The 19,371-nt window shown below is 31.7% G+C and overlaps 1 protein-coding gene and 1 non-coding gene across 3 annotated transcripts in view; one reads left to right on the top strand and one right to left on the bottom strand.

The window, feature by feature from the left end:
* The window catches only part of Dr (muscle segmentation homeobox protein Drop), a 45,199-nt gene extending 34,618 nt beyond the window's left edge, over positions 1–10,581 (top strand). Inside the window, exons 2-3 of one of the 2 annotated variants that reach the window (XM_089646933.1) lie at positions 6,444–6,628; positions 7,283–10,581. In XM_089646933.1, the coding sequence (XP_089503059.1) occupies positions 6,444–6,628; positions 7,283–7,573 (476 nt within the window). In that variant the 3' untranslated portion in view covers positions 7,574–10,581. Of the gene's footprint in view, positions 1–6,425; positions 6,629–7,282 lie in introns of both variants that reach the window. The other variant, XM_089646932.1, reaches the window with a different exon arrangement.
* Positions 9,945–10,017, bottom strand: TRNAS-AGA (transfer RNA serine (anticodon AGA)). The gene has a single exon. It is a non-coding gene; the product is annotated as a tRNA-Ser (tRNA).
* Positions 10,582–19,371: the final 8,790 nt, after the last annotated feature.

The raw sequence follows: 19,371 nt of genomic DNA, 5'->3' as shown, positions 1-19,371 counted from the left end.
CGAGAAAAGTCACTATTTCTGTTTTTCGTTCTATTCTTATTTTGAATATTCTAATTCGAAATCCGGCTCATGATTAGTCGGCGAAGTCCGGCACGCCCGACCAGGCCAATCGGCTTTGATCTCCCGCGCCTGCGCAGAAGGGAAAACAAAAGCGTAGCGATCGGAAATTATGTGAATTCAGTATTTAAATTGATCGTTAACGAATTGCCTTTGATACGTGCTGTGGTCTCGTTTTCTGTAGGTATCACAATACTAATTTTATTAATAAAATATTATTTATTTGATCACTATCTATTTGTCAGTATGATATTACATCTTCTCTGCTTACCGCCGATGAAGTTTTAATGTGAATATCTCATTTTTCTCTGCCAACTTCTCTCAACTCTCCTACGCCATCGGGACTATGGAATCACTAATTCTGTTATGTTGTGAGCCTGAATGTAGTGAGGAAGGGAAGTAGATGGGGACGAGGAAGGTTGGGAACTATCTAGCTGTTCAGATCTTGCCACAAAACACGGCTAAAGCCGTTTCAAGCGACCTTTCGTTTGTAAACGGTGATACATCAACAGGGCGATACTGAAAGTACCTACCACTAATATATCACATAAATTTAACATTTTCTAACATAATTTACAAAATCTATTTACTCGACATCAGTGCTACGAACAGGCTATTGAAGCATTGTATGGGAGAAACTGCATGAATGTGGGAAAATAATATAGGTGAGTGTACTGAGTTGTCCAGTGTCTCTTAGTTATCGCTGTCATCCGATATAATAAATTGTGATAATAACAGTCTATTGTCTATTATTCCACCATCCCAATGCCACACTAAAAACCATATTTTTGAAGGTCAATATAAGAAAGCAAACACCTCGCATTCGTCAATACTATTTTTTATTTTTTATTTCTTTTTAAAAAGTATTTATGAATTTCATTAGGTAGGCCTACTAATTAAATAAATTCAATAATTATTTAAAACCATTTTCACGAAGTATATTAATTCTTTTGACTTAAGCACTCTGTTTCCTTTAAGTATTTGTCACGGCAGTAAAACAAATCGACAAAGGAACTCGACAACTCTAAAAGGTTGATGCCTTTAGGATGTCAATAATAGAAATCCTTTTTTGTGTTTATGTAAAAATTTGTTTTGCAGGATTTCCGCTGAATTAATTAATAATAAAACCAGCGCGTGAGGAAAGCTGTTTTGCTTAAATAAACTATTTACCGTTTCTTACTTAAAAATATATCTAAATATTTCAAATTAATGAGTCTCATTTAATTAAAACAGTAAAACGTTGCGTATCGATGTTCCAATTATTCCAAAGTTTGAAAATTTGAGCGATTTTTCGAAGGTCGTAGAACAGATGTAAAAATAATTTTTTTTATTCTCTTGTTAGAGGTGCACTTCATACAAGTTTTTTTTATTATTCCTTAAGATTTAAATTTAGGTAGGTACGTACATTTAATAATAATTCTTTCAATAATTTAATAAATTTGAATTTCGAAACAAGAACGTTTTATTAAGAATTGTTTATACTTACATTGGTATAAGATTTTTATATGTTTTTTTTGTTCTCTTGATATATTTGAATTTCGAAATAAGAACATTTTATTCTTTTATTGATTAGTTCAGTGATTTTGTCGCCCAACTAAGTAGAGGCAGTTCATCTTGGAGCGACATCTCGAGAGAGACTGACTGGCACACTGCCAAAAATACTAATGTCCCATTCGAATGATCTATTTGTATCCGATGTATGGACACGTCCATACCATTTAGAATCATCCACGTTAGAATGTGCGTTTAGTATTATGTATTTACAAAATATTAGCTTAGTAGCAGGCATCCGAAACCGAAGAAAGGAATAACCTGATAAAAAAAATTTTTCAGGAATCCAAAAATTTCAATCAAGAAAGTTCGTCAAAAAAATGTAAATAAATAGATATAGACAATTATAAACACCATATAATTTATGACGTAAGCTATGGTAATATGAATACGTACCTTCATAATAAAAAAGGTTTTTTTAATTCCTGATTTAGGGTCTTTTTCATACAACGTTGTTTTTGTTCGGAACAAATATTTCCTCTGAATATTTTACACTATGAACTTACGCTGAGATGAAAAGGATTTTATGTTTACTATCTAAGGGTAGGCAAAGAAGATGGACCAGCAATAAATTCTGTATATACAAACACTACTTGCTTCATTCACATTTATACATCGTCTCATACACACCCTTGTAATTCTAATTAGATAATTTTTTTACATTAACTCCACAAGAGAGGCCACGAGAAAAATAATTTCTTTCAAGACTTACGTTATCCTTGGGGATGCTGTGTGGAGGGTCTTTTTGAGGCGAGAACACCGCGGTGAAAATATAAAGGTTGTTAATTGTTGAGCTTTACAAATTTATTTTTTCATATTTTTTCTTTGATTTTTGATACTTTTTTCTAAAGGGTTGGTGATAGCTTAAGGCTGACGATAGAGTAGAACACTTGCAACAGTAAATTTGGAAATTTATTGCAACCGAGAGCTTTTTACTGCGAGGCAGACGAAATACGAACGGCTCCACTATTTATGCGTCACAAAAAAATAAGAGCTTTTTAATAGGCGTCGGATAATCTAGCGCATTATTTATAAAGCTCTTTATTAATAACTTAAACATTTAGAACTTAATAAACTGTGGAATAACGAATGTAAACGTTCATGTTTTTGTACAAATATGAGGCATAATCAATTAAGTTTATTATGATGGAATTATACGCTTTTTGTTTCAATTTGGCAACGGATTTGGTGAACGATATTATTGCGCTGCACATCAGCTTAAATTATATAATATGTGAGCTTTTAGGAATGATGAGCAGTTTCAGATATATATGACAGGTATATAACAAGAGTACCTATCAGATATGTATATCTGGTAGATACTAAGATACTAAATGTAATTTTATGAATAATAAGATTTACCTACATATACCTAGATTACATAGATTTACATACATTTATCTAGATTACATAGATTTACATAGATTACGTAGATTTACCTAAATTTACCTAGATTACATAGATTTACCTACATTTACCTAGATTACATAGATTTACCTACATTTACCTAGATTACGTAGAATTACCCACATTTACCTAGATTACATAGATTTACCTACATTTAACTGGATTTCATAGATTTTCCGACATTTACCTAGATTACATAGATTTACCTACATTGAATTTGCAATTTTGTGATATTTCAAACTAGCTGTACTCTTATGACTAATTTCATGCGTATTCATTTGGTCTAATGGAAATCGATGTTTTTCCCTTACTGTCATCGTGAAAAATATGATCTAAAGGGTTTTAGAAAGAAAAAAAAAACACCATGCCTTGTATATATATCTAGAAGTTAACCACATAAGAATTTAAATGTGCACTTTTATGAAACCAAAGCTGTGACGATGAGGTTTGTAATATATTTGCCTTATAAAATGCTGGTGTTTTCTAAATGTATTTTAACGTTATCAGTAATTTTAGTTACAAAAATTAGGAATTTAAAAAAGGTACAGTATTGTAGTGATTTTTGATTTTTACTCCTAATTAAATATCATCTACTTCATCATAATGTATTACCCAACCTCACCTATGGTGAAAATATCACCTACCACTACGATAATTGGGGATGAAATATTCCCGCTGGCTCCGGACAGTTAAGGCGGAACCTGAAATAATGCGGTCAAATAAAGGAATACATAAACCCATTGTCAAAAACAGCTTATAAATATTTTTCTAAATTGGTGTAGGTAACTCTGTTTAACATGTAGCTATAATATAGTCACTGGGGGAAGTAAGTTAAGTTGGTACATTACTCACCCGTAGAAGTGTGCACGTCACCAAGCTGCGAACCAGTGTTCAATTAGACATGTTTACAAATATTTCAGTTCGGAATCCGCTTACATCTTTACCCATCTTAACTAGTTCGTCGGCCCATTTATAATATGTGTTTGTTAGTACTAAATACCGAGTGAACTAAATTACTATGTTTCTCCACATTTTAGTGCGTCGAAGAAATTACGGAAGCAACGGTTATAAAGATCACGCTGATTTTTATAAGCGGTATTTAAATATGAACGATATGTTTTTTTTTAAATATCTAATTCGCTTACCTATCAAATATTGAAACAGTACTATCTAACAAGCTTAGTGCTTTACAGTCCATAGCAATTTCAACATATTTTGTGAAATAATTCTATCATCTCAGTTTATTTTATTGTTTTTAATATAATCACGCGAAAACTGTATTACTTCTTACTGTCTTTACTTGTTTTATAACATTTTATAATTCCATAGTGTTTATTTTTTTATATTTCTTTGTCATTTATAAATGTATTGTGTAGGTGCAAATATTGAATCAACGACTTGAATTAATGGAACGTTATTGGTCTGGAACATGTAAATAATTGCTGTTTATGCTAAATATATAAATGACTGTTTGTTTACTAAATAAAAAAAAACAAAAATACTACTTACACTAAATCCTTGATATCAATGTAAACGTACTACTTACACTAAATCCTTGTTATCAATGTAATCGTACTACTTACACTAAATCCTTGATTTCAATGTAAACGTACTACTTACACTGAATACTTGATATCAATGTATAAGCTGAACCTGTAGGTATAAGTGAACTAAGGCGTTGTAAAAATTGCACAGTTCTTTTCGTTAAGAATTAAGTATTAATTACAATGCCATTCTATTAAATTTGCTTTTAACTTTGAACAAATGGGACAAAATGCTCCATTTTAGGTTTGCTACATAATTTCAAAAAAAGTTTTTAAAAATATTTCATATTTATTGAACTTTGTAAAGTCTGGTATTTTGCAACTAATAGATAAATCTTTAACAGTCACACAATTAGAAATAAGGATCAACCGTAAATAAAAAAAAATGTAATGATTCTTAGATTGCGTTTTGTCGGAAAAATATGTTTTGAAACGTACAAAGCCTTGGTAAGTTCAACCGAGTGAAGCAATTTCCAAACCATAATGTATGAATTCATTACGTAGGACAAAGAATCATAAAAATATAAAATATTCAAAGAAATCGTCGAAAATTGTTTTCCTAAGGATGACAGATTGCATCTAATTTTTTGTTTTATTATTTTATAACGATTAAAAGATTATTGTTGTGTTTTATAATATTTTATTAATTTAATTCGGTTTTAATTAACAAAATTTTACAATGATTTTTTATTACTTATTTCGTACCTATTGTTATTTTATTTTATTCCCAGTGTGAACTTAGTTTTATATTATAAAGGAAAATATTGTTAACGTTTCATTGTTTTCATACTATAAAATAAAATATGCCCAAATTAAGCACTTGGAAATAAAAGAAATTGTTCTATTGTGAGATCGATAGATTATCCCCGATATATACATGGGTACTTACTTACCTTGGTTGCATAAAGAAAATTGACATATTTTTTAAATAGCATAGGTTATGCCATGTTGCGCGTTCTCATTCTTTAGCCAACGTTTCGAACAGCGATACAGTGTCTATAATCAGGGATGATTGTGGTAAAGTGTGTGTTTATGTATGTAAAAGTGATCGGGGTGGTATTTCAGTATATTAATTAGTATATCGCGCTACTGAAATCTTTTCCGAAACCATTCGGTGTCCCATATTTATACTTGTGATTTCACGGTCACCTCGATACAAAATTACGTCTTAGAAATATTGAAATAAATGTTCCCAACACGTATTGTTTAAGACGCCATGGCTTGTTATACCTGAATATGTATAAAAAATATCGGCCACTTCAGTCCTCAGATCCAAATGTGTTGACTCTAATAATACATAATATGATGTGGTGTGCTGAAGTAGACATTTTCGTCCATAATTTGTACAGCTACTCATACACGCTTTTCTTCTTTCTCCTTTTAATATTTTGTGTTTTTCTATGTAGTAATTAATACACGATGCTTCAATTAAATGTGTTAACATAAATACATGCTACAATATTTCTAGGAAGGTTGATTATTATGCAAAAAATTGGCTTTGTGTTCTGTGAGAAGCAATAAATAAATAAAATTAGGAAATTGCTCAAAATTAAATACCAATTGTTGAGCTAATTATATTATGTATAACTTTTATCTCTATTTATGTCTCTTGCCTCTCGATGTATTACTGGTCATTTAAATGAGTTTTTGTACAATTTTGCATAGATGTGTTTCCTTTGACTGACTTTATGTACCTATTTGTAAAATAACTGTTTAACAACTGGATTATTCTCTCGTAAGTGGGAACATCTGTAAAAATCCAGTTTGAATAAATAAGGTACTACCAATCTAAATAATGTTATTATCTAACTTGAGAAACTGTCCAATTTGTCTTTTGAAAATGTTCGGCAATACAATCTAAAGTAGTTGTTCGCTTCTTTACAGACGCCAACGGAGAGCCGCCCAAGCTGAAGTGCAACCTGCGCAAGCACAAGCCCAACAGGAAGCCCAGGACACCCTTCACAACCCAGCAGCTCCTGGCCCTGGAGAAGAAGTTCAGAGACAAGCAATACCTGAGCATAGCAGAAAGGGCTGAGTTTTCGAGCTCGCTGCGGCTTACTGAAACACAGGTTTGTAACATACTTTACTTTGAAACTTTTGATAATTGTAGAAGGTAGACGCAAAACTATTGGCTTACTAATATGCCAGAAATGATGTATATCATGTTTGTACGTTATGGTGTAACAGGACATAAACTTAACAGGATGAAATTTAACTTGGAATAACAGAAGTACGGATGGCTTTGGACATAGGCTTCCTTCAAAAGTCTCAAGTTTGGTTGATTCTTTGAATATTTTATCCAAATGAAGCTAGCAGTTTTTTTCAGGTTGTCAGACTTATACATTTTTTGAAGCTCAGAATCTTTTTACTAACTAACGTTTGAATTATATTATTATCCTTCTGTCGCTCTTAGAACTTCTAATTTGCTTTCATTTCTTTGTGTGGATTTTTATGGTTGTGTTAGCAACCTTTGGTTTGCTCCTAATGTACTAAGCCGATTTTTAAAGCTCGAATAGTGACACCCACGCAAAAGAAAAGATGATCATAGATCGACTTTAATCTAATGATTCTTTGATAATTGATCATTTATTTGTTGCCTGTAAGCTTTCTAAAATCTTAGTATTAATTAATCTATAGTATTCCCAAAGAAGTTTTATAGCAAACCTGTTGGAATTCACTTCATCATTCTTTGCAACTTTACTAAATAATTATTTTGTTCTCAGGTGAAGATCTGGTTTCAAAACCGTCGCGCAAAGGCGAAGCGACTTCAAGAAGCCGAGATCGAGAAGCTGAAGATGGCTTCCTTCTCCCGTCACCCACACCACGCCCTCTACCCGCACGCCTTGCAACAGTACTTCCACCCCGCCCACCCCATGGGCGCTCTTCTAGGAGGGAGACCTCTTGGACCCCCTGGACTCCTGCCTCCTCATCTAGCCATGCTGGGAGCTCACCAAGGACCCCCAAGTCCTCAGCAGCAGAGACAGGATCAGCAAAATATGCAACATGGGCAATAACTTGAACAGAAACCAATTGATTTGAGTGTAACTAAAACGATATCAGGAATTCCACAGGGTTCTCAACTAGAACCGTAAAAGTTATTTGACGAATACCGTGAAAGAGTTTTCAAAACATGAAAAAATTGGATTCATCTCTCCATGTTGGGAGTTCATAAAATACACTGGAGTCCTCGGCAATAGAGACAAAATCATGGAAACTTGCAATATGGATAATCACTTGAAAAATTCCTTGATTTTGGGATTTCTACAAGGTTCAAAATGGATTGATCTATTCAGGCCACGTTATAAGCTCTACAAGAACACCTACAGGTCCTCAGTATAAAAGACAGAATCAAGGAAACAGGCAATATGGACAATATCTTAAAGACAGAGAAGAGTGTAAAGTAAATGAAACGATTTCGGGATTTCCACATGGTTTGCAACTAGATCCAAAAAACAAAAACAACGTTAATTAAAAAGCAATGGTACAGATTTTAAAACCCTAGAAAATGCGCTTGTCTCCACAACCATCTAAGATAAACGCAATTGTAATCCAGTAATTAGAGCAACGCTATGAACAACAAAATGAAAGCTTAATCACAAGAATGCTGACACATTTTAAACTTTTTAACGTGGAATTAACAGATCATCAGAAATCAGCAGAATCATTGAAGATTATCAGTCATAACTATAGAAGTTAAAAGTAAAGCACAAAAAAATAATTTTCTCAACAAAAAGCATATAAAAAACAACAAAAAAACAGAAGACGCCATTAAACATTGATTGATAGAATGAAAAGTCTGTTATGTTACTTGAATTTTAATTAAAATATAGCTTACAAAATGTCAAGTAACCGTGTATCAGTACTAGAGAAAGGTGTATATTATTGTAGATACATGAAATTACTTAAAAATTAGAAAATACATTTAATATAAATATCATTTGGAGAGAGATTTTTCGGACAGATCTCATCGAAGACAAATAAATTGATTAGTTAGTTATACAGAATCGATGTGAAAATAATATTATTTCATACACTTATTCCTTGCCATTTGATGTACTTACTGCTTAAAACTTAGTCATATGTAATTGATTCATTAATAATCATACAAAATATAAATTTGCAAGCCTTCACGGATAAAAATGAGTATCGCTGAATTATTAAAATCGTGTGATAGCATTTCGTAATAAACTATTAGTACTTCCAGAATATATCGGAACACGTATGCGTACAGCTGAGTTCATCCAGTTATTATTTAACGACAAAATGCGAAAATATTATAATTTTTTTGGACACGTGTTCCGACATCGCCATAAAACATTAGTGTTTTACTGATAGTTTATTAAGAAATCTGTCGATTCATTAGTTAAAGGCTTGCAGTACCGGTTTTAACAGGAACACGAATAAATTGAAAAGATTTTTAATAAATTAGAAATATTTTATGTCATGAAATTTTCTAAGTGTTCAATGTAGGTTTTACAGTATTAAATATTATTTTATAAATAAATACTTTCGTATGACACTAAAACGAGCATTTTACAGAGCCTCAGCTCATAATAGAAATCTTGTTAACGACTGAAAATATTTCATTTTCAAGAACTTTATCCAGCTTTCGATAAACGATCGCATTAAATTTCTACAACTGTCAAATTAATTACTTCAAAATAAAGATTACTATAAATTATATTTTTCAATAGTTCTTTTGTAATCGAGGCGAATTAGTTTTTTCATATGACAAAAATGAGTACGATAAAAATAAAAATACATATTTCCTTATCATTTATTTAATTGTGTTGGCCTATTTCATAATAATTTGTGATCTTTCAAAACGTTTAATTAAAAAAAGCGTTTTAATCTACATTTAATAACATAGCCAATAAACTTAATAGTACTAAAATGATATTGTAAATTTAAATAATTTAATGATGATGACATATCTTACTATTATGATGTTCCATTATAAGAAACTGTAAATAAACTAATGAATTATAATACGGCTTGCTACATGTAAATACTTAAGTGAAATGTGTACATTTATTATGGTATAAAATTAAATTATGTTTTGAAATATATAACTTGCCTTTGTATGTATATAAAACCAAAGATAAAAATGTATATTCTCTCTTTTAAATTATTTAAAGATTGTTTTATTTGAAGTATAACGTGTAGTAATTTTATTTATAAAAATTTATTTCTCTATCAATCTGAATTTTTTTCTCTTGTACTATTTACATACCAGTTTGCAACAGTGGCAGCTCGTGACTTTTGAGTGTGATAGAATGCGAAAGTTTGAAAAATTCGACATTATTGATGTTAAATTATTATAAGCAATAATTAGTCGCCTTAAATTTCAATTCATATTGAAAATATCTCCCGAGTAAAAATAAATGCCGCCGACGGGAATTGAACCCGCACCTTCTGATGTCTGGTCAGATGCTCTGGACCACTGAGCCACGTCGGCTAATTTCCATTGCTTATAATAATTTATTATACTTTGTGCTGTGCATAAAACCTTGTCTTATAAACATTAGTTTATCATTAAAAAATATTTATTATTGATGTTATTTATTCCAAAACGTTTTATTTTTTTTTTAAATCAGATTTTTTGTATGAAGATTTTCAGGAAATTTCAGTTTAGGCGTGAATTTTGAAAACGAATTTTCGAAAAAAAAAGGAAAACGTTTTCGGCTACAACAACATCAATAATGCAATTTTTTGTAATATTAGAATTCTAGTGCACCCAAAAGTCACGAGCCGCCACTAGTTTATAATTCAAAATTTACGGCAATTTAATATGTGTTTTTAATAAATAGATATTTTTTAATTATTGTTCATTTTTATAAGAATAGGGTGTCCTAGAATTATTTCACTGTAAAAATAAATATAACCGATTAAAAATAATATCGTTATGATGTAGAATAGAAAACGGTTCGTCTAAGAAATGTATGTACGAATATTTAAAATGGATGAATGTGAAAAACTTAAACTTGTAGGTATATACATATATATTATTTGATAAAATAATGCGGATAAATGTGTTTTGTACATATTAAGTTGAAAATATAATGGTACAATTTATGAATAATATAAAAATAAATAATCACACTTGGAAACAATTTGTGTTGAAAAATAAAACAGCTTTTTATTATCAAAGTTGAAGATAATCTCAGTATCACCCTGTTGAGAGGCCTCCATTCAGAATCGAAACATTATGGTTGCTTGAAATGGCTTTAGCAATGTTTCGTGATCAGATCTGAATGACCAGATTTTTTCTTAACCTTCCTTCTTCCCTCTCCTTCCCTTTTCCAATTTCCTTCCGACTCATAAGTTGGACCTAAAAATACCATGCCTGAATCCAACAGTTGAGACTCTGCTTGTATCATATCGTCTTAAGGGCCTGCAGTCCTGTTTTTAACTGGACCGTTTTTACGATCAATTTGAAGAGATTCTTAATAAATTTGCGATATTTTAAATCAGTTAGTTTTATCCAAGTGCCATAAGAAGAAAGAGAATTTTGCACATTTTGAGTAGGTACGTAATTAGTAATAAAGAATACAGTCTCCTCGATAAGGGAGGGAAATATTGAGGAAAAACATAAAGCCTTTGAGCTAAAGATGACCATGATATATATATACGACATAATGTCTTAAAAATAGCCCGCAGTTCTCCGTTTGTAGATAACGAGAGTTTGTAGATACTGTGACGGTCACTGATACTACCTACATTGTGTTCAAAACATATTTTTAAATACGCTTACGCAATATGAAATATAAAACATTCAGAATGAATATAGTACCTGTTTCTTTAAAAAAAAAATTAAAAATAAACTGAATGATAATTTTTATCAAAATGTGTGGCATATTATATCTAGAAGGTATGTTGAAGAAAGGTTTTTTTAAATTTATATCAGTACAACAAAAATAGTTTTGTATTTGATTTATTGTTTATCTTATATTTTATTGATCTTTCCTACTTGCCACATTAGCTTGGGCCATGTTTCAGCAAGTAGTCTACGACTTCATTTTGCATAGTATAAAAATTAACATTAAACACACACATTAAAAATTAAATTAAAACGCGTATGGTTAGTTACAAAATTTAGGCCGAAAATGATCAGCTCCTGAAAATACGAATAAATTGGATTTTAATATAAATTTGTCGCAACTAAATAAAAAAATAAAAACTCAACATTGAATGGGCCAAAATTTAATCTAAATCGGTTTTATGTCATTGTTACATTTTTTATTAAAGTTTCACAATACTTACGTCCAGCAAAAATGACTAATGTTGGTAGGCATTAAAGATTAAGATTACCAAGAAAATTGGCATTTTTTGAAATTATAATTTATATTTAAAAACAAACCAACTTTCACCTGCATACATGATAATGCATAATACACAGACACATGGCTATTATGCAACAAATTTAAAATTATTATTTTAAAAAAATTGTTGGTTTGGCCCAAAATCATTTTTTTATGAAAAAAAGCACCGCTTGTGTTCCTAAATAATGTTACAATGTATCATTCAGAGTTTGTCTTCTTCAACAAGCAATAAATAATTAATAATCATCACTGACCCCTCCGTATGACCGCCGCCGATATCTTGTGCCATCCACTTGGTGGCTACATTGTTGTGTTAACTCGCAATTAACTCGGAGATAACAATTTATGTTTGTTTTTATTGACGCCAAAGGTCGAGCAATTATTTTACAATCGTTAATGAAGAAGAACGCTTATTGCGATACGCAGAGTATCTAATTAGCTATGCATTAAGTATTTATATTATAGAAACCTTAGTTAATTCTATCTCGGATATGGCAGAAAAGAAACCGTTAGCTTCAAAAAGTTGACGTTTTGCTTTGACAGAGAAATTAAAATTCATGTTAAAATAAGACACCGGCTAATAGCCGAGTGGATAAATGCTTCGGGTTCCCTCCCGGGCGTCGTGATCTTAATTTCTCTGCTAGTCCTCCATCATTGCATTAAGGCAATGCCATACGTAGTAATGCAAAATCAGGTGTTTTTGGTTTGAAAATTTGTTCGCCTAGAAATTTTTCAGATGCTTTAATTAAATACTGCGAGTAGAATACAACTTGGCCTTTGAAATAATCGAGTATTTTTTAGATAATTCTTTTTATGAGCCTAGAAAAAAATAATGTATAAGTCCTATGAAAACTGCTTTAAAGTTCAAAATCTCGTACTTACGAACCCATTTTCGGTTGTGATTTTATTGTATAATGTGGCAAATTAAGTTATTTATAAAATGATCGAAATTTTTTTTAAAATATTTATGCCTGAACATCCACAAAAGAAAATAAAAGGCTCTTTTTGGCCATGTTTTTTTCTTGCATAAATCAAAACAGGCGGATGGTGTTAAGCGGGAATTTAAACCTTATCGCCATCTACGTAAGGGTTTTTATTGATAGTAGCTCAATTTAAAATATTACACGACGTAGTGCATCGCCTTAACAATATGTTTTGCCTACCATAATAATAATAATATCACAGTTATTTAATTTAGCTGAACGGATAGGTGAGTGCAATACCCTGCTTGCCATATAAAAGCACACATATATAAATGAATTACGTGATATAAAATTGAATACATTGGAGGTGGTCAACCACTTTCCTAATATAAGCACTAAATTGTTACTCCTTGAAAGATCTCACAAGGCTGAAAATAAGCTGCATTTAATGTGAAACGAATCTAGACCCCCAATGTGTTAAGAAGCAGCGTGCAAATACATACTCGTACTATTCACGCACAAATAATAATACGGAAGTGAGAGCAAATAAAATAATATTTGACTTGTCGATGGCCGAGTTGACATCGCATTTGGGTCCCACCCAGGTGTAGTGTATTCAATTCCTAGGCTGGCTAAGTCCTCTATCACAACACAAGCAATATTTTTGGCTTACTGTGGTGGTAGTAGGAGATTTAAAAATATTGTCAGGTTATTCGTAACCTGGGTATGTTTGTCTTTCTTGGAAAAATAAAATAAAATAATTATATACTTAGCCCTTGTACTAGAGTGGACTGAGGAAATTTTCCATGTATTTTGTGGGGAAGCGCCCTGCCACTGGGTGATGTCCTGGACGAGAGTGTTTTCTGATTTCTGGTAGCGCCCATTCCAGCTTTTCTGTGGCGCATCAAAGCAACGAACCCATGTACCCTTCCATTTTCGATCGACTACGAAGCCCTGCATCGCCAAGGGAGGCGGAAAAGCGCCCTGTATTCGTGGTTATACTGTATTCGGAGTGTGTTCATGATGCCTTGTGTGTACCTTGTCCGTAGTTCGCTAGTGTATGTCTGGAATAGTTGCTTCTTCACCGGAGGACTGTACTGTTGAATATCCTTCTTATATAGATAGTAGTTGGAGTTTTTCAAATTTCGTCATGTTAATTGTGACTAGTGAATCGGTGACTGACTGCACGAGCTTTTATGATAGACTCGAATTAAACGCACAAAATGAGCAATTAACATGTTCACTGCACAGGTTTTCTCAACAGGCTGATAATGTAAAATAAATTATTGCAAAGTCACTACTGAAGGTGTGTAGATACTCCACACCGTCAGACAGGGGCAGGTAATTGGATATCAGGTAACTGGGTGGAGGAATGCAGGAACATATTATGTTAAAGGGAGATGCATATAGTTGCGTCGACATTCGTGTAATTACTTTTTCAGCTCGACAAATGTGTACGGATCTTCAGGTAATTTTTTAAGGACTTAAAATTTTGAAGTGTTCAAAGAAATTATGTTATAATTCTGTAAAAATTTTGAGTGCGGGGTATCAAACAGATATTCATTGTCATTGATCTGTCTGGGGATAGGAGCCAAAAGGTCTCATGTAAATTGGCGACTTTTTTTTTTTTTTTAATTAGTACAGAACAATTTTATAAAATAAATTTACTATCGACCGGTTTCGGAACAATTGTTTCTTCCTCGTGTTTAATATGTATCCATGTTTAGTGGTTCAAACGAAGATAATGTTTGATTTAATTAAAATGGATAACAACAAAGCTATATAGCTACAATCAATAGTATAAATAGATGTTTTATCCTGAAACAAAACAAAGTGTCTGATAATTTTGCAATTAGAAATAATTAATTTTATACATTGTTGCATGAAAAATCAAACAATCTTATATTATTTAAAATAGGGTCAATGCAGTTAATTGCAAGAAAAGGAGGTCAAATCTTAACTCCCGGTTAGGTCAAATTATCAAACTAAATTTAACAACAAATTTATTTCGCAGTTATCATTTGGAATAATTTTTAATGACCGTTCAGAATGTTGATAAGAAGTAAATAAATAATTATGACACTGTGAGTAATTGTTCGATAATTTAACTTTAATATTAATAATAATTAGTGAGATATAATTAATATTAAGAGTAACTTTGTGAAAATTTTCATGCGCAACATTATTTACTAAAACTTCGTATTTTTAAATTAAAGTTCGTTAACAGGATTTTCAATCAAAATTGAACAATACAATGAAACAAATTATTACACCAATAATTGTAAATATAGAGTTTATTATTGATGACACGTGTATGTTTCATAGTGTTTTCACACTAACGAAGTGTTGGATTCCGTAAGTGTAAACTTAAACTTTAGGGTGCACAGTTTACACCCGCGCTGTACAAACGGGTTCCCTACAGAACATCGGACCATCCCAAGCTGAGGAAATTTCTGAAAGAAACATCTGAAGAAATTGATTTACCTATTACAAAGGTCATTGTAGTTATTTTTTTTATTTGTACTTAAAACAAAATAAATAAAAAATGTTTTACATATCGTCACTAATCACTCAGATGAATGATTAGTGACGATAATACCTACTGAATTTTTATACGTTTTTAGTTGAAAAAAATTCACCGGAGACCAAAATGTCACCTTACTTTTTACTCCAAATAATCACAGGTATCACTGGTTAACATGTTCACTACCAGCCTTTGACAGCGTGGCTTGGAAAACTCAAAAATTGGAGCACACGCCAATTGGCGTGTGCGGAATTTCTCGAGACGATCGACCTCCGCCAAATGGCGGAGTTGGCAGTGAACGTGTTAATGGTAAGCCTAGTACGTCTTAGAGGTTCAACCCACCCTGTATTGTATTTATACATACTAAACCGAATAAGACATAATACAGATTGACATAAGTACCTATTATAAAGTATCTTTACTTAGTAGCCATGTTTTCAGAATTATATTTGACACTAGTTGAAAATTCATAGTTTTTAAAGTTACTTGGTAACATTTTAAAAACGTTTTTACACTCCATGTATTGTATATTGTCTGGTCAGTGGCTGAGGTATCGCGTTTGAGTCCCACCTAGGCGTCGTGAGTTAAATTCCTCGGCCCTGCTTAGTCCTCTATCACAACACAAGCAACATGTTTCGCCTTCTGTGGTGGCAATAGGAATGTGGCGGAAATGTTTGTGTTTCATAAAAAATGTATTATTTTTTTATTTTATATTGACAATTCGTGGTGGAATTCCAATATAATAATATATTGAAAAAAATACAAAATAATGATACTTTTTTCCACATATTTTATTTTTTAACCGTTACCTGTTTCAGATTATTATAGCCATCTTCATACTGGTCTAAAGATCTCCAGTTAAAGGTCACAAGTTTGACCGTTACTGGTTTCAGATTATTATAACCACCCTTAGTTTGGTCTGAGTTCCCTATTTGCAAGTCACCAGTTCGATCTATACCGGTTTCAGCTTTTCAGAAGATCCTCAGTTGAAGGTTACCAAGGAGTCCAAAACTATTAATAAAATTATTTCCACTCGTAATAGTACAACTTAAAAATGACAGAATTCGAAATGTGTACTCTGTACAGTGTAAACTGAGTACACGGTACCGGTGGTCGAGGTATTTAATATCACGGTAAGGGAATGGTTAAGAACCTCTGGCAAACCATTTCGATACCATATAAAGAACATAGGTGCGATTATTGCACATAGGTACGTTTTTACTTAAGTAAAAATTCCAGAATCTCCTTCAAGCTAATTTGTACATAGGTGCAACATTACATAACCATATTGAGTTGACCGACTTCTTTGTATGAATCGACTTATACCACCGACGCATTACCCCGAGATACAAGTGTTTCTGATTGAGCAAGGGGCGGTGAAGTGGGAACAAGTATAATTAAACAAAATGGCCAAAATGGCTTCGAATATGGACATTAAAATGTACTGGTTGACATGGTAAAAAAAATAAGGCGTATTGGCTAGGACTTTAATGGAGTGATTTAATTAATAAGACGAATGAATGGAGCATTTCTTACCTTGTGCAAAAATGGTTACAGTTATCTAGTTTAATTTCTGTCGCATGCCTGCTACAAGACAGTGCAGGAAGCTACGGCAGTATAAAGTCTCAACAAAAAGTGTCGCCAACATCGTTCATCCGTACTGTTGCCAATTGCATCTACGCACATCAGAGTATTGCCTTTGTATCTACCTACACATTTAAAATCACCTTTATAAGTCATATTTTGATATTTCATAAATATACGTGTAAAACAATTTTGAAATACATCACTAGGCTCTCACAAAACTTACGTATTTTCTTACCCACCGCAGTTTTCCAATTATAACAATACTTAACAATAACCCTACTGGGATAGCTCTTTCTCGTCAACAATACTTCCCCTGTAAAAAGTTTAAAAAAAGCTCAATGCATTGTAGAGGATACAGAACAGTTATGAAAATAATTGATACGAGTACTTTAAAAAAAAGATATTTACCAACACCTAAGGCAGGCAATCAGAGATTAAGATAGATAACCTTCCTGGACGAGCTTAGATAACCTAACCTAACCTAACCTAGCTTAACCCAACTGGGATAGCTCGTTCTCGTTAACAATACTTCTAATAAAATATAAAAAATAGCTCAATGCATTGTAGATGATACAGAGCAGCTATGCAAATAATTGATAGAGTACTTTACAAAAATATATAAATCAATAAATAGAACAAATAAAAATAAATAATTCTAATAAAACTTTAATTTGAATCAACACCAAATGCAGGATTCTCAATGAGATATTTTCAAGATGACCTTCCTGGACGAGCTTTTGTGTGTTCCATGAAACAATTTGGGTGACAAGTTTTAGGAGATAAGCTTCTAGGGATGCATTCCTCGATGTGAGCTACTGTAATCTATAGGCGACATCAACATATTAAAATTCCAAAAGGAAACGAAAATTTTGTGATTCAACTTCTGCAGAGGAGTTTCTCAATGTAAGATTCTCGAAAGAGACTTCTGAAGATGATCTATTCATGACAAGCCTTTCAAGACGAGTTTCTCGAGACTAACTAATCAAATCAAGCGCATGAAAAGAACATCCCTAGACCAGATTTTCAATACACGTTTCTCAAAATCAAACACCAATAAAGAAATTGCCGATAATTCAAAATAGAGACATGCGAGCAGTATTGAATTTTAGTAGGTATACTACAGATAATTAATATTCAGAAAAAAACTAGGAATTTTAGGTGTGAGACATCAAATAATTTAAAATACCCCAATATTTATAGTTAAGCTAAAAAATAATATGCTGCCGAAATACATGTTTAAGAATATAGATATTAATTTTGCAATACATGGCTACCCCACGAGAAACTGTGGAGATTTTAGGTTTAAAAAAACAAATTTGTAGGGAACCCAAAATAATCTCTATTTTAAATGATTTAAGATTTTTAAGAGGAAGCTACAAGCCAAAAATGTGTATTTTCTTGGTATGCCTTATACTCTAGGTAATAGGCAATAAAAAATCGCTTGACAAACGGAATCTAGAAACGTTCGATTTCAAGCACAAAACTGTTTTTTTTTTATTTCGTAAATAATTTTATAAGAAAGCAAAAAAGTTAATCAAGTTCGACAATGTTAGCTAAAATACTGTATTTTTTAAAAGTTGTTTCCTTTATGCGTTCATACATTTCAATTGAAAAAAATGGTAGTTTACATTTATATTTTTTATTAATTAATTAATTTTCTTATTTGTATTCTACTCAAGCGTAAGGATAGGAAAATTTTCAATGTGTCAAAAGCATTTTTTTCGTATTTGTATGTACACCAATACGTTATAAAGATAAATAAAAATAGTGATTTGGCACTAAACTTTGCCTTAATGAGCTACCGACAGGAAGATAGGAAGCCTTGCTGTTTTTCTTATTCATTACAGTATTTAGGTTATGCCCAAATACTGTAAAGAATAAGTTTTAGATGTATTATTACCTTTACTATTGTCCTTAATGTCACAGAAATAAGTTATTAGAAGGTCTATACTAGATAAAAAAATGACATTTTTTATAATTAAATAAAACGTACAAAAAAATAATAAATGAGCATTTTTATTAATTTCGATACATAATATTTATAATCTATTTAATATTTAATATCGTATAAATGAACTGAGAATAAAGTAAAATATAATTATAATATCACGGTTTCCAAAGTCCTCCTCACTAGGGTTTCCTTCTCTCAGGTGGCCTGTAGTTTTTTTAATTTTTTTTTATATTTTCTTATTTAGTCTCTAGTTACAGACAAGTTTGATGACAAGTTTCTCGAAACGAGCATCTTGAAACGTATTACATTTTATGTTGAATTTATTAATTTGTTTTGGAAATGCTTTCTTCCATGTGAGTGGGTAACTATTCCTGTTGTTCTTTAATCATTGAAATAAACTGAAGAAAACACTTACCCCAACTGTCGAGTTACGGTTGATATGAAAACAATAATTTATGTTTATTTATCCAATTAGTTCTATTGAGATCGAAACATTCATTAAATT

Source organism: Hesperophylax consimilis, chromosome 25, assembly GCF_061612785.1.
Source record: "Hesperophylax consimilis isolate HC1 chromosome 25, BYU_Hcon_1.0, whole genome shotgun sequence".
NCBI lineage: Eukaryota > Metazoa > Arthropoda > Insecta > Trichoptera > Limnephilidae > Hesperophylax > Hesperophylax consimilis.
Note: the sequence above shows the minus strand (reverse complement) of the source record. Positions and strands in the feature narration are given on the sequence as shown.